The following is a 16,231-nucleotide window of genomic DNA, read 5'->3' on the forward strand; positions in this document are numbered from 1 at the left end:
TCTGCAAAGTGTTTGCACTTTCCTCCTTAACTCTTCCCTTTTCCTTTATTTTAGTAGTGCCTGCTCAAAAGTGAAGCAAACCATCTATAGCAATGTTCAGCCCTCAAACTCCAACTTGTTATGGGATCCAGAGTTCATGTTGGATTTTATTGAGAATCCCTCAATCCACAGCCTCAATTATTCAATGTTGGGCAAGATCTTGAGTGACAATGCACCTAGTCGCTATAGTTTTGTGTGTAATGCACTGATGAATGTCTGCATGGGCCACCAAGATACAGGCAGGTAAGGTGACATTGCAGAGACCAAGCTGCCTCTTTGAACATGACATTCCCCTCCCTCCCTCCCTGCCTTCCTTCTCTTAAAAATCTTAGTGAAAAGGAAAAAAAGTTGAGCGCTGCTCATGTTATGGGTCGTCTTGACTCACTAGTTGCAGACTAGTTAGGGTTAAGGAGCATACTGGTGGTCTTAATAGCTCAGTTGGTTAAAGTGTGCGGATGTAACGCCAAGGTTGCAGGTCCGATCCCTGTATACAACAGTTGCATATTCCTGCCTTGCAGGGGGGTTGAACTAGATAATCCTCAGGATCCCTTCCAACACTACAATTCTATGACTAATGCTATATATATATATATATATATATATATATATATATATATATATATATATATGGGACCCAGGTGGCGCTGTGGGTTAAACCACAGAGCCTAGGGCTTGCTGATCAGAAAGTGGGTGGTTCGAATCCCTGCAACAGGGTGAGCTCCCGTTGCTCAGTCCCAACTCCTGCCCACCTAGCAGTTCGAAAGCACATCAAAGTGCAAGTAGATAAATAGGGACCGCTCCGGCGGGAAGGTAAACGGCGTTTCTGTGCGCTGCTCTGGTTCGCCAGAAGCAGCTTTGTCATGCTGGCCACATGACCCGGAAGCTGTCTGCGCACAAACGCCGGCTCCCTCGGCTTATAGAGCGAGATGAGCGCCGCAACCCCAGAGTCGGACATGACTGGTCCTGATGGTCAGGGGCCCCTTTACCTTATATATATATATATATATATATATATATATATATATATATATATTCCTTGTTGTCAGTCAATTAGCATTAATTTATCTTTTCTGTTTCCTTCTAGAATCAACGACATTGCCAATTTGTGTGCAGAGTTAACCGCTTGCTGCACAGTGCTAAGCTCTGAATGGCTAGGGGTCTTGAAAGCCCTTTGCTGTTCGTCAAACCATGTCTGGGGGTTTAATGACCTTCTCTGCAGTGTGGATGTAAGTGCAGAAAATGCTTCTATCAATAGATAAGTACCTATATCTTTGCTATGGCTGGCCATCTGGAATTATCACATAACCAAGCCTTGTTTTTTTATTTTGTATAGCAGATGTTTTGGTAGTGGAAGCAAAGTAGAAACAATTTCAAGAAATAAAGGGGGGGGAAAATATTTTGAAGAGTTATAAACTTAGTTTACAACTTCGTTATGAACAACTCATTGTATTTTTTCTTATTTCCACCTTTGTGACATTTCCACCAACGTTCATTAGAGATTCATGAATGGATCTAATAGAATGTATGCTGGCTACCTGCAACCTACCTGCAACTAGGCATCAGATTATGCCGACTAGTGGAATTTTACTATTTGAAATAAAGGGGATGACAGTCACTTTTGTCCTTTATGTGACTAACACCCACATACATAAGATATTTTATGCTCTCATACATAACCCCCAAGGAGGCTCAGAAATAATATTTGGCCCCATGGTTTTGCCTCATCACTAACATACGCAGCCCTGACAGACAATGCTAAAGCTTTAAATAATAAAAAAATGGACCTTTTCTGGTATAATGGGCTTCTACATGCATACCCTTGTGTCTGCTTTTGATGCAATTTCTCATTGCATTTCATCTTGGTTAGTTTAAGAACTGTGGTTTAAGAACCCAGGTCAGGGATGGCTAACCTGTTCCTCATCCCATCCCACCCCTCACTCCCACCCCCAAAACACCCCTACCTGCAACCTTCTATTGGAGAGAGACTTCCTCAGATGTCCTCCTCCTCCTTTACGAAGGTAACTGGGGCAGTAGGCCATGGTTCCCTGTCTTGCTACAACCTGCTGCAATGAAGCTGTTTCAGTGCAGCGAAGCGAGGAATGTGTGGACTCTCTTTGTCTCGCTATGCTGTGCTGTGCTTGCCTTAACTATTGGGACATGCTGTTTCCTTCCTCCCTATTCTTAGGTAAGGACAATACCCTTTCATTTGTTCTCGGGGCCAGCACCATGCTGCCTAATCTGATTTCACTACCTAGCAATGTCATCAGCCTTGCGTATCTTGACTAGCTGGGTTCATACAGTGGAGAAAGTATAAAATAGCACAGAAGAAACAACTCAGCATGTGTAGTTACCATATACGTAAAGTTTTAAAGCACATGACAAACCCCCAAAGAATCCTGGGAACAGTAGTTTGTTAAGGGTGCTTGGAACTGTAGCTCGGTAAAGGGAAAACTGCTGTTCCCCGAATCCTTTGGGGCGCGCCATGTGCTTTAAATGTATAGTAAATTAGAGTTTCCCTTGAATATGTTAATGCCACCTGGAATTCCATCTGTTGCAACCAACGAACTATGGTTTGCTATTCTGGTTTGGAGGGCATGTTTGCTTGGACAGAAGTAACTATATCCAATCCAAAGTTTATTGGTCAACCAAGTTCAGGTTATAGCCAAAAATAATAAAAAAATTTAAAAAAGAATCGAGGAAAGAAAGAAAGAGCAAACAGATTTTAACAGACAAGTGAAGGTAATAAAAACAGCATGATAAAGTCCATGCAATAAAGCACATATAATACACAGAACATGCAAAGGTAAAAGCATGCACATGCAGAGCTAACTAAAAAATGATGGTTTGGTTTGAAAGGGGAAGTATGGAAATTGCTGAAATTCACTGAAAGAAAAAAAATGCAATATGTGCCATTTCCAGGTAGGGTTGGTAAAGATCTTTGTCTGAAACCCTGGAGAGCACCTGTCAGGAATTGCATTAGACACAACTGATAAAATAGAGCAACGGTCTGACTCAGTATGAGGCAACTTCCTGTGTTCTATGTGAGAGGAAGATACCCACATCCCTAGGGCTCACTCACATAATCCTAAATCATGGTTTCTTCTTATGGCTGAACCAGTCCCCAGCCTTTGCCACAGACACACACACTGTCTTTTATGGATAGTCTTTTTTGTTTAATTTTCCAATAAAGAAATGAAAACAAATACAGCCAAACAGTACACACTACAATCATAATAAATCAAGGCAACATGTTTTGTACATACAAATGAGCGAAAGGGGGTGGAGTGGCTGATGGTCCAGATTCCAGAATAACCTGGTGCTCAGACATTCAAGCAAACAGATCTCATTTCCCATCTTTCTTGTGCTTGTGGAAGGTCACCTTCTCATTTACTGCCAGCTGAGTCATATGATCATGGGAGTGGATTTCTCCTTTCAGTATAGAAGACACAAACTGATTAATTAGAACTGCTTAATTAGCAACATTTTTATCCTTTTTTGCCCTTTAAGGTGAGTGACCTATCGTTCCATGATTCATTGGCTACCTTTGTTGCAATCCTCATAGCCCGGCAATGTTTTTTCCTAGAGGATGTTGTTCAGCACGTTGCACTTCCTTCTTTACTTACAGCAGGTGAGTTGTCACTGACATCTTGAAAACCACACTTTGCTCTTCAAACTGGAAGGCAAAAATGGTTCCTTGTATGGATGATAAATCATATAAAACCATTTTCTGGAATCTAGGGATTTTTCTTTTCTTTTTTAAGCATAGATAAGCAAGGTGCTCTAAATATGTTTGGCCGATTAAGTGTGGTGGTCATGGATTTACATAGCTGGGACTGAATTGCAGTTGTCGGACACGACTAAACGACTAAACAACAACAACAAAAAAGACCCTGTACATGCTAATCTTCTTATTTCACATCTTAGATTATCCATTCTTTATTTCTGCAGTCTTCATCTTTTCCCCACCCCACACTCCTTCCTTCTTTCTATCTCCCCTTCTTTCTTAGACTGCAATCTACACACATTTACTGTTCCACTTTGCTGGACTTACCTCTGAGTAGACATCCCTAGGATTGCACTCAAGGCGTCAATAGCCAAGGGTGAAGCCAACAATCACCACCTTTCCCTGCATATCGAAAGGTGCTGCTATGCCCTGCTAGATTAGGCAAAGTGGACAATAACATAATCAAAAAGCAAATCTGGAGGCCAGGAGTATCTCCTGAGCAAAAGGGGAGTTGTTTTTCTCACTCTTTCAGTGGAAGAGCTCACCAGTAGTGCGATTTTGTATAGACATCTCGTTGTCCATTGTGAGAACAGAATGCTGGGCTGAATGGGCTATTGGCTTGATCCAGCAGGTTATTCTTATGTTCAGTACTGGAGTAGTGGTAGTTTAAGAGATTAAAACCAAGCAGACAGCCACCCCAAAGCCCCACAACTTCCTGGTTGTGGTGAGGGTGGAAGGACAAAAACATCTGGGGTGGCTGAAACGGAAATGGGGAGCAATGGAACTATGCCAAGTAAGCCACTTCCTGCTCTGTCTATAGCTTGGTGCTATTTTGTTTTTAAAGCACTTTGTTTCTTCATTGCTTGCTTGCGCTATAAATCCACATTATGACTCCAAGCCTCAGTTTTGGGGAACAGTGGGTACCACTTCTGTTGTCTTCTGCTGCTTCTGTGAACACACCGCAAGCTGAGTTGAAGGCAAATTCAGCTTTATTCTTGATGAGGCCTGGGAGCTACACAAAGCAGCAACTGGCTCCTCCAGCCAGGGCACACCTCTGACTCAGCTGTCCAGGTTTCTAACAGTTTCTCTTAAAAGGGCCACATGTTTGATGATGCATACCTTACAAACAGCCTAGGGCTCAGTTTTGGGAAGGGCCAGAGTTCATTTGGGTGGCCTGAGAGTGAGGGGCTTTGGGACCTCAGATGTTTCTTCCAAAGTCCATGGGAATGGGGTCAATGTTGTCCTTACTTCTGTAATCAAGCAATTTTTGCCAGTTTGCTACCAGGCAGGTACAAGGTTCTTGTGTTAATTCACAAAGCCCTAACCAACTTGGCCCAAAGTACTTGAAGAACCTTCTGATCCCTTATTCTCCACCTCAATTATTCATATTGTCTGATGGAGCACTTCTGATTGTTCACCAAGCCCCTGAGGTTTGGCCAGCCTCTGTTAGGGACCAAGGCTTGAGTGTGGCAGTCCCTGTACTGTGGCACTTCCTGCTACTAGAGGAATAATCCCAGTCGCCTTCACCTTTTAGACGTTGCCTATGAACAGTGTTGTTTAGACAGGCCTTTGAAATTTGAATTTTCTTTTATCCAAACAGTATTTATGGATTTTTTTTACTAACGTGTTATTTTAAGTTTTTATGGTTGTTGCAGTTTTTGCATGGTGTACACCACGGGTGTCAAACACAAGGCCCGGGGGCCAAATCCGGCCCGCCAGACCTCGTCATGTGGCCCGCCGAGCGCCCCAGCCAGCGGGACCCAGCAGCGGGACCTTGCTGCTGAAGCGCAGCGCCAACAAACAGCTGGGGCCGGGGGGGGGGTAGAAAGGCGGCCGGAGCAGCGCTGCGTGGAGCGCCCCGAGCCACAGCAGGAGAAGGAGGAGGCAGCTTTGCCGGGTCAGCGCCCGGCAGCGCTGCACAGAGAGTCCCGAGCCTGTAGGACGCAGCAGTGCTCTGTAGCACTTTGAATCCTCCTCCTCCTGCCACGGCTCGGTGCCTGGAAACGGCTGCTGCTGCTACTGAAGCACAGACAAAGCACCCAGCAGCGCCGCGTGGAGGAGGAGGAGGATTCAAAGTGCTACAGAGCACTGCTGCGTCCCAGAGGCTCGGGACTCTCCGCACGGCGCTGCTGAGCACCGACCCGGCAAGCCTCCGCCGCCTCCTCTTGCCTCACCTCCTCCTCCTCCTGCCGCGGCTCAGCCTCATGAACGTGAGCTCAGCAGCGGCTCAGCCTCACGAACGTGCAACTCTGAGGCTTTACACACTTCTCCTAAAACGGACACCCGCTGCCTCATGCTGCACGGGAAATGCTTTTTGCCCCTGGGTCCTTTCGCGCTCGTTTCTGGTGCTGAATCAAGGCGGCGACCCCCCCCTTCCCTTTCTTTCTTCCTCTCTCTCGTTCTTATTCTTTCTTTCCCTCTCCTTCCTTCCTTCTTTATCTCTGTCTTCTCTCTTTCTTTTTCTCTCCTTCTTTATTCCTTCTTTCCTACTCTTCTTTCTCTCACCTCTTTCCTTCCTCTCTCCCTCCTGCTCCCTCTTTCCTTCCTTCCTTCCTTCCGTCCTTCCCATCTTTCTTCCTCTCCCTCATTCTTATTCTTTCTTTCCCTCTACTTCCTTCTTTCTCCCTTTCCGTCTTCTCTCCCTCTTTCTTTTTCTTTCCTTCTTTATTCCCTTCCTTATTTCCTACTCTTCTTTCTCTCCCCTCTTTCCTTCCTTCCTCTCTCCCTCCCACTCCCTCTTTTCTTCCTTCCTCCCTCCCTCCCTCCCTCCCTTCCTCCCTCCCCTCCCCTCCCTCTCCCTCTCCTCAGAAACATAGGATGCTGCTTTATACTTCTGGCCCTTAAACCCTGGAACCAGGAGAGCAGCTCCAGTGAGTCAACCTCAGCTGGTCCCTTTGGTGAAGGGTGGTGGCTCACTGGCCGAACATCTGTCCTGCATGCAGAAGGACCCCAGCATCTCCAGGTACTAGTAGCTCTGCAAAGGTCCTGCATGAAACCCTAGTGAGCCTCCACCACCCAGTGCAGTTACCAAAAATCATTTTTCAATAAATTGTACAATAATTGTACATTTGAATATCTACTTGCCATTATTCTGACTATGTTTCTGCTTTCAGAGCTAGTTATTACTTACATTATTACAAAAAACAGTAATAATTGAATGCAGTGACAATAATTTATGATAATAAAGAGTGGACACATATTCCTACAGATACAACCGGCCCTTTGAGGGTGACCAAACTGCTGATGCGGCCCACGATGAATTTGAGTTTGACACCCCTGGTGTACACTGTACTGTGTTTTTGTATGACAGTTTTACAAATATATAAAATAAGTATGTAAATTATTTCTGCTGGTTTTGGTTTTCTGCCAGCATGTTGCAAAGTTATGAGCTGTAGTCATCTTCCCACACTCTGATGGGATTACATTATTATACAAAAATTCCTTCAGTAGCACCTTAAAGACCAACTAAGTTTTTATTTTGGTATGAGCTTTCGTGTGCATGCTCATACCAAAATAAAAACTTAGTTGGTCTTTAAGGTGCTACTGAAGGAATTTTTGTATTTTACTTCGACCCAGACCAACACGGCTACCTACCTGTAACTTACATTATTATGTTTCTGGAATTTTTGGCTTTTTCTCATCTTTGACATTATTTGTGCTCGTCACCCAGACTGAATCTTGTCTGTTTCTACTTTTTTCCCTGGCACTTCTTGTTTTCCCACAAGTAAATCTTGATAACATTCTCTTCTTTTACCCAGTTAAGCTGCAGAAAAATCTCATGCTCACATTTTTCATATTTCTCATTTTCTTTCACAAGCTGCCTTGTCAATACGCACCTGCTAAACAAATCCAACATTTGCGTGTGTGTATGTTTCAGATAAAACAATTGTTAGATAGAAAAAGTTAAGGGAGCAAAAGCGGTATTGACTAAAAGAACATTTAAATGAAAATTTGTTTGGATCATTGTTTTGCAGAGCATTAATATCTTTCTCAGTATTTCTGTTCAAGCTATTACTTTCTGTGTTTGCTTGATAAAAGTGTTATGAATTAGATTCAAACTTCTGCTCAGATAAAATATTGGGAATCAAATGCTAGTTTCCAGTAGTATAATGATTAGTTTGCATCCTTTCCCCACAGCTTGTGGAGATCCAGATGCTGAGCCTGGGGCAAGGATGACGTGCAGGCTTCTCTTCCACCTCTTTCAAACACCTGAGGTTTCCCTGCTGCCTACTGGTAAATACTTCAAATCTATTTCCAGACCTTCTGTCTTGCCTTTGCGTTCCAGTTTCTCAGAGGAATTTTATAATGCTGACTCCGAAGGTTCACTTGGCAAAGGAGAAAGGGAGGTTATTTTTATGTCTTTGTTTTTGTTTTGATTATGTATTTTGTGGTTTTTGTAATTGTAATTCTGTGCTGTGAACCGCCCCAAGATCTATGGGTAAAGGGCAGGTGGCGCTGTGTAAACCCACTGAACCTCTTGGGCTTGCCAATCAGAAGGTTGGCGGTTCGAATCCCTACCACGGGGTGAGCTTCCATTGCTCTGTCCCAGCTCCTGCCAATGCAGCAGTTCGAAAGCACACCAGTGTAAGTAGGTAAATAGGTACCACTGCAGCAGGAAGGTAAACAGCATTTCCGTGCACTCTGGTTTCTGTCATGGTGTTCTGTTGTGCCCATAAGTGGTTTAGTCATGCTGGCCACATGACCTGGAAAGCTGTCTGTGGACAGCTCCCTCAACCTGAAAGCAAGATGAGCGTCTCAACCTCATAGTCGCCTTTTACTGGACTTAATTGTCCAGGGGTCCTTTAAGTTTACCTTTTTACAAATTTAACAACAACGTTCTATTTGAAGTAGGGCCACTGAAATTAGTGAACCTAAGTCTGAGTATACACAATACGCCTAAAGCTCATTCTTTCCATCAAAGAATTCTGGGCACTGTTGCTTATCCATTTTTGAGGGGGGAATGATCTTTGAATGTGTTTTAAACATGTAGTGTGTATACAGAATAAATTAGTCATGTTTATTCACTTCAGGGGGGTTTCTGTGAGTTGGAATAGCACTGGATAAAATCCTATTTAAATTGACATTGCTGAGACACAGACCTATAGCCTTAAACAGCCATTTTGTTCAAAGGACCACCTGGTATGTTGTTTTGGAAGCATATTTCTGCTTTTTCTTTCTAACTCTCTGATGTGTAGCCCCTTTTAGCCCTTAAGTCCTTTTTATAGGGGCGTTCTGAAAAGATGGTGAGAGAGTTCTGAGGTGAGTTGGTTGAAGAGATTCAACAACAGAGTGTTAGGCTGTGTACACGCTTGGATTTGAAGCAATCAGGCTTCGTTTCTTCACAAAACACATACATACATAGCTCTTAACATACATACCTTCACATGATAGCATTGCCAAAAAGGAGAGTTGCTATCCATGCTGTCGTTACATACAGGTGGCTGTGTTTCATGAAGCAATATGTATTGACGTATTCCACTCAGCGTATTCACGCATGCTAAGCACTGGTGGTGGCCGTGTTGTGTGTACATCACCCCAAAAATGTGCCTGCATCCCACACGGAATGCACATTATTACACTGTGTGTACATGCCCTTAAAGATTTGAGAGAGGAAAAAGAAACCGCGAAGATGACAGTGATTGTGAATGAAAATAACAGCAGAGCAGTATTTTTAGCCCTCACACAGCATGTGAGTGACAGATCAGGATTCTGTGGCAGCAGCCAGGCCTCTAAATGATCACCCCAACGATAGCTAATTTATTTGATTTCATCCCATCCTATTTGTTGTTTAGACACTAATTTTTAACAGTATACTTAGCTGAATTGTTCTTCCTTCCTTCCCTTCTTCCTCCTCCTCGTTAAATGAATCATAGTTTGTACTATTCAATTAAGTTCCCCACTGCCTTCCCCCTTGCATCCATTCAGGGAAACTGGATGAAATGTTCGCACTGCAGTTTAAATCCCAGTGCCCTCTAGAAGATAAGGGGGAGGGGTGCACGCGCGCACACACGCTTAACTTTAAAAAACTGTGTAATATCACAAAATCATGCTTCATGAGCCACATACCGGGTATTTCAGACTGTATACTAAAACTAAATCGATACATTCCATTGACAGTGTTTGAATATTGAATATGCACTTGCTTCTATAGTGTGTGATGTGGCCTTGGGCAGGCACATGCGTACATTGGGCCATTTGTTTTAAGACTTGTAGTATTGATAGTATTGACATCCTTGCACTTGCACCACAAAATAGGTCCACCGCAGTGTTTAGAAGCCTAGTATAAAATTAGGTGGGGAGAATGAAGCCAAGTTCACTAAAAACAATGACAATTAAGAAAGGGTTTGTTCTTTTTCCCCGCAGGGAAATCTTTCCCAGGAATTCGATCGTCTTGTGATCGTCACCTCTTAACTGCTGCTCACAACAGCATAGAAGTGGGTGCTGTGTTTGCTGTGCTGAAAGCAATACTGATGCTCGGTAAGATCACATTTAATGTTCTTCATTTCATGGTTAAGGCTGCAGCCCCATACCAAGTTTCCTAGGAGAAAGTACCATTGAATTTGTGGGACTCTTACTTGTGAGTAGACATGCTTAGGCTTAGGCTTGCCCTGTGAGGCTGAAGTCTTACACACACACAAAAAAATTGATTTTGATTTTGTAACATTGTCTAGAGCAGTGGTCCTCAACCTTGGGCCTCCAGATGTTTATGGCCTACAACTCCCATGATCCCTAGCTAGCAGGACCAGTGGTCAGGGATGATGGGAATTGTAGTCTCAAAACATCAGGAGGCCCAAGGTTGAGGACCACTGGTCTAGAGCAGGCATCCCCAAACTGCGGCCCTCCAGATGTTTTGGCCTACAACTCCCATGATCCCTAGCTAACAGGACCAGGTGTCGGGGAAGATGGGAATTGTAGTCCAAAACATCCGGAGGGCCGAAGTTTGGGGGTGCCTGGTCTAGAGCATGGGTCTGTCCATTCCCCTCAGATGTTGAACTTGCATCAGCCCCACCCAACATGACCAGTGATCAGGGAAGATGGAAGGGATCAGAAGTGCCCCATCCCTGAGCTACAGTTACCATATATCTTAAAATCTGATGTTTTAAGGATTAATCATACAATAGATGAGGCATTTGTATTAAAATTTTCTGTTTCCTGCTACCCAGTGGGTCTAAAAATTCAGCTTCAGCAGGATTGCTTACAATCAAAGAATCATCAAAGTTGGGATGGACCCCGGGGTCATCCAGTCCAGCCCCCTGCAATGCAGGAATCTCAGCTAAAGCATCCATGATAGATGGTCATCCAACTTCTGCTTAAAAACCTCCAGGGAAGGAGAGTCCATCACCTCTTGTAAGAGTCTGTTCCACTGCCGAACAGCTCTGACTTTCAGAAAGTTTTTTTCTGAATGTTTAGTCGGAATCTCCGTTCTTGTAACTTGAAGCTGTTGCCTTGAGTCCCACCCTCCAGAGCAGGAGAAAACAAGCATGCTCCCTCTTCCATGTGACAGCCCTTAAGATATTTGAAGGTGGCTATCATATCTCCTCTCAGTCTCCCCTTTTTCCAGGCTAAACATACCCAGCTCCTTCAAGCTCTCCTTGTGAGGCTTAGCTTCCAGACCCTTGATCATCTTGGTTGCTCTCCTCTGCACACATTCCAGCTTGTGAACATCCTTCTTGTGGCACTTGCCCAGGTTGTTTTTGATAGTTAAACAGTAATAATACTCTTCATCTTTGTGCTGCTTCTACTCCATAGGTGATGCGGAAATTGGAAGCAATAGCATGCCCTCCTTGAAGAAGTCAGATTACTCAGTGCGAAGATTACTAGGTGACCTTAATGAAGATGAGATATGGGATGCCGCCTCACATTCTTTGAAATCATGTGGAAAACCATTCTCCATAGAAACTGCTAGTCTCAGTGAATATGCTAGATATGTGCTAAGAAGTATATGCCAGCAGGTAGCATAACCCTTTGGTTTTTCTCTGTTTATTTGTATATATGAATTTATTTTTTCCAGAGTAATCATTGTTGCCAAATTCCAGGAATGCAAAGACACCCATGACATGCTTTCATAAATATAGGTGGGTGATGGGGGTAGAGGAAGGTAGCTGGGGAAGCCACTCAACCCTGAAGATGACCTGGGACAGCCACAACACCTTAGCTTAATCTTCACAGGGTTTTCATGGGTATAAAAAAGGGAGAGGGAATTAATAAGCCACCTTGAGCTTCTTGGAGGAAAAGTTGGAGCATGAATGTAATAAAAAAAAGCAATATGGATTTGGTTGTCAGGGCTTCCAGGTCATTCCCTCCTATAAACTTGTATACACTGTTGGCAACTATGGCATGAAGTGAAGACTTGTGTGCGACTGAGCCGTCATAGATTGATCTGTCCAGACTGACTTCGATATTGCCAGATATCTATCCAAGGTTCCCATATTTTGGCTGAGTAATCAAGGGATGAAGATTGAGTCGTCATATACACACATGTGAGAACAAGCCCACACTCCGGCCATGCAAAGCCTCTTGGGGTACACTGGACCGCACAATGTTATCTTAGTTAAACAAAAACAAAACAAAACACATGTTTTCTTAGGGGCAAAGGAAGCTGTGACCTGTGACAGGTTTATCTAGCCCTGCAGCCTCATTGATTAAACTCGGAAAGAATAAGCCTCTAACTGTGCAGCTGATAGCTTATGCTATATTCAGGAATTAGCTGTGCAATTCAGGTCTAGGCATGTTAGATTTTATGGCTGTGGCTCCCATGTAAACTTTGTCCCCATGGTTGAACTTCTCAACAGATAGGAAAGCTGTGCAGGTGTGGTTGTGATCCCACCATTCTTGTCTTCCTTGTGTCATGAAGTTTTCCCTCAGACATATGAGTATAGTTGTGATTACGCGGGTGGCACTGTGGGTTAAACCACAGAGCCTAGGGCTTGCCGACCAGAAGGTCGGCGGTTCAAATCCTCGCGACGGGCTGAGCTCCCGTTGCTCAGTCCCAGCTCCTGCCAACCTAGCAGTTCGAAAGCACATCAAAGTGCAAGTAGATAAATAGGTACCGCTCTGGTGGGAAGGTAAACAGCATTTCTGTGTGCTGCTCTGGTTTGCCAGAAGCAGCTTAGTCATGCTGGCCACATGACCTGGAAGCTATACGCCGGCTCCCTCAGCCAATAACGGAAGATGAGCGCCACAACCCCAGAGTCGATCATGACTGGACCTAATGGTCAGGGGTCCCTTTACCTTTACCTTACAGCTGGAATTCATTTGAGAGTTTAGCTTAACATTGTGATTTTCTTTTTAAAGGGTCCCTTGAGTATTCAGTCAGAATACCTGAGAGTAGAACCAGAGAAAAAGATTGATTGTCTTAAAAAAACATTTAACTAAATTCTTCCTTGTTAAATATTTTGCATAATGGACTTGGATTTAATGTAAAGTATAGCTTTTTCACAGTGCTAGCATGAGTCTGATTCAACCTGAACAATGTTGATTTTTTTATTATGCGTTACAAGCAAAACAAACAAACAAACAAACATTGCCTTTGCTGTTATTAAAGTTCAATTCAACTTTTTGTTGATAGGAGTGGGTGGGAGAACACTGCTTGAAAGAACCCGAAAGACTGTGTACTGACAAAGATCTTATCCTGGACCCAGTCCTTTCAAACAAGCAAGCACAAAAATTGTTGCAGCTTATCTGTTATCCTCATGGTGTTAAAGAATGTGCAGAGGGTGACAATCCTCAGAGACAACACATCAAGCGCATTCTTCAGGTAACCAGACCAAATAAAGGCTTTGTATTTGATGTTCTTTCCTCTTGCTCCCACCACATGTTAGACCCTTTTGTCCCTGTGTACATACCATCCCTTGTAAAGGGATACAATTAAGGTAGAGGGGAATCAAGTCTTTCCTGCCAGCCACAACCCCTTCTGCTAATGAAGCATACGCTAGCCAGAAATGTGAAGAAACTCTGTATGTGTGCAGCTAGTGTATGGAGGGAGGCTCCATACAAGATTCCTGCCTGCCTGCATTAGTATGGTTTCTTCTCGTGGTCACTGAATGTAGGGATGCGGGTGGCGCTGTGGTCTAAACCACTGAGCCTCTGGGCTTGCCGATCAGAATGTCGGCGGTTCAAATCCTTGTGACGAAGTGAGCTCCCGTTGCTTGGTCCCAGCTCCTGCCAACCAAGCACTTCGATAGCACACCAGTGTGAGTAAATAAATAGGTACCGCTGCGGTGGGAAGGTAAACAACATTTCCATGCACTCTGGTTTCCGTCATGGTGTTCCATGCACCAGAAGCGGTTTAGTCATGCTGGCCACGTGACCCAGAAAGCTGTCTGTGGACAAACACTGGCTTCCTTGGCCTGAAAGCAAGACGAGCGTCACAACCCCATAGTCGCCTTTGACTGGACTTAACCGTCCAGGGGTCCTTTACCTTTTTTAAAAAAACCTTTACCTATAACATGTAGTTCTGCCCTTAGTCAAGATCAGCTAAAAGCTATGCTTTAAGGTGGGGGTGAAATCAGGAACAGGCTCTTCCCCAAGGCAAGGCGCCCTTACCTTTCCCACCGATCCCATCCGTAAGCAGAAAGATTGAACCAAATGCATCCTACATGCATATAGAAAAGACAATGATACGCAGACAATGATATCACATGCCCTGTTTAATGGTGACCCAACTATTTGTCATTCTTTGCACAGAATTTAGATCAGTGGACTCTCCGCCAATCGTGGTTGGAGCTCCAGCTGACGATCAAACAGTGTATGAAGGAGCCTGTGAGTATTGCCTTACATAAATGTTTCATTCGATAAAGTTTTCCTTTAAAAAACAAAACAAAACAAAATAACCTAGTGTGCGAGCAAAGATATCATGAATGTGCTAGTTTACTTATGTTTTACTGTAGGGTTCTGGGTCTGTGGCTGAAATGAACAGCTTGTTGGATAATATTGCAAAGGCGACGATAGAGGTGTTTCAGCAATCCGCTGATCTAAACAATAACTCTTCTAACTCTGGTATAGGCCTCTTCAGTCCAAACTCTGTTGGAAACGCTGACACACATATTACGAGGCAGAACAGTAAAAAGACATTTCTAAGGTAATGTTCTCTGCCTGAATGGATAAAGATGAAATGATGTGCATTTTTTTTTTAACATGAGTGAGCGTGTTGTGAGCGTGGAGGGTTGCATTTAATAATAATTGTGGTGCTAATTTCAAGGAGCCAAAAGCCAGTAGTCAAAGCCCAGAAAAGCCTCCCCAGTCCAGTGATTTGTTCTGGGCTCAGAAGTTCCAGTGCATGTGCAGAGTTTCTCTGCCTGTGAGAATTTCTCAGTTTGGTTGATCATGCATTGTGAGCACACCAAGAGGTATAAACATTAGTTCTTCAGCTGCAATGAATGGGAATTTCTGCATGCTCAAGTCCTCCGCATACGTATCAAAAAGCATACCCCCAAAAAACTTTGGGACTGGGATGTGGAACTTCAGCTCACAACTTGCTTAAAGTTATATTGAACTGTATTGGCTTAAATCTACCTGTCTGCCTTGTTTCAAGTAGTTTGCAAAACCTGTAGCTCACACACATGCATATAGTGCTTTGAAGGAAAAAAACTGAGAATACTGAGTAACAATCTAAACAAAATAAAAAAATTCCTTCCAGTACCACCTTAGAGACCAACTACGGTAAGTTTGTCATGGGTATGAGCTTTTGTGTGCATGACTTCTTCAGATACACTGAAACAGAAGTCTGTTTCAGTGTATCTGAAGAAGTGTGCATGCACACGAAAGCTCATACCCATGACAAACTTAGTTGGTCTCTAAGGTGCTACTGGAAGGAATTTTATTACTTTGTTTCGACTACGTCAGACCAACACGGCTACCTACCTGTAACTTGAGTAATAATCTGTTTGAAATGTCTTGTATGTTTCATGCTTTTAGTTCTTCTGAGAGGCGAGGCGCTTGGCTAGTGTCTCCCCTGATTGCGAAGCTGCCTACCTCTGTTCAAGGCAGAGTCTTGAAAGCAGCTGGAGAAGAGCTAGAGAAAGGCCAGCATTTGGGATCGTCTTCAAAGAAGGAGAGAGACAGGCAGAAGCAAAAGAGGTAGAAATGACCCGGGGGGTGGGTGGGGGTGGGATGCTGCAACTTTTCACTGGGAATATCTGATGCAGAGACTGGCTAGGGAGAGTTTGTGCTTTTTATTACAAGTATTCCAATCCTGCGATTGTAAATCGGACATGTTTGTGCACTCAGTCAAGGTTTGTTTTATGAAATAAGCCTGCAACATTCTCTCCCCCCACCCCAATACAGTTATTATGTGAAAGGTAGGTTGCAGTTTGGTTGCATTTAGGAAGAAATGTAGCACATAAGCAAGACTATGTTTTCCTTCTTAATGCCCCAGTTGATGCTCTGGAAACAGCACAGTTTAAAAAAAGGACCAATAATGAGTTAGAATTTACTGAAAGTAGCACCACAGCTGAATTGATTCTACTC

The 16,231-nt window shown here is 43.7% G+C and overlaps 1 protein-coding gene across 5 annotated transcripts in view; it reads left to right on the top strand.

Moving 5' to 3' along the window:
• Positions 1-16,231, top strand: part of MED12L (mediator complex subunit 12L) — a 180,444-nt gene that overhangs the window by 125,100 nt on the left and 39,113 nt on the right. For all 5 annotated transcript variants that reach the window (XM_088669804.1, XM_035132415.3, XM_088669805.1 and 2 more), the window contains 10 exons: positions 55-282; positions 1,124-1,265; positions 3,547-3,667; positions 7,901-7,996; positions 10,127-10,240; positions 11,513-11,715; positions 13,332-13,520; positions 14,450-14,524; positions 14,653-14,843; positions 15,680-15,841. In XM_088669804.1, coding sequence (XP_088525930.1) covers positions 55-282; positions 1,124-1,265; positions 3,547-3,667; positions 7,901-7,996; positions 10,127-10,240; positions 11,513-11,715; positions 13,332-13,520; positions 14,450-14,524; positions 14,653-14,843; positions 15,680-15,841 — 1,521 coding nt within the window. The remainder of the gene's footprint in view (positions 1-54; positions 283-1,123; positions 1,266-3,546; positions 3,668-7,900; positions 7,997-10,126; positions 10,241-11,512; positions 11,716-13,331; positions 13,521-14,449; positions 14,525-14,652; positions 14,844-15,679; positions 15,842-16,231) is intronic.

Source organism: Zootoca vivipara, chromosome 5 (genome assembly GCF_965207765.1).
Source record: "Zootoca vivipara chromosome 5, rZooViv2.hap1.1, whole genome shotgun sequence".
In the NCBI taxonomy this organism is placed as follows: Eukaryota; Metazoa; Chordata; class Lepidosauria; order Squamata; family Lacertidae; genus Zootoca; species Zootoca vivipara.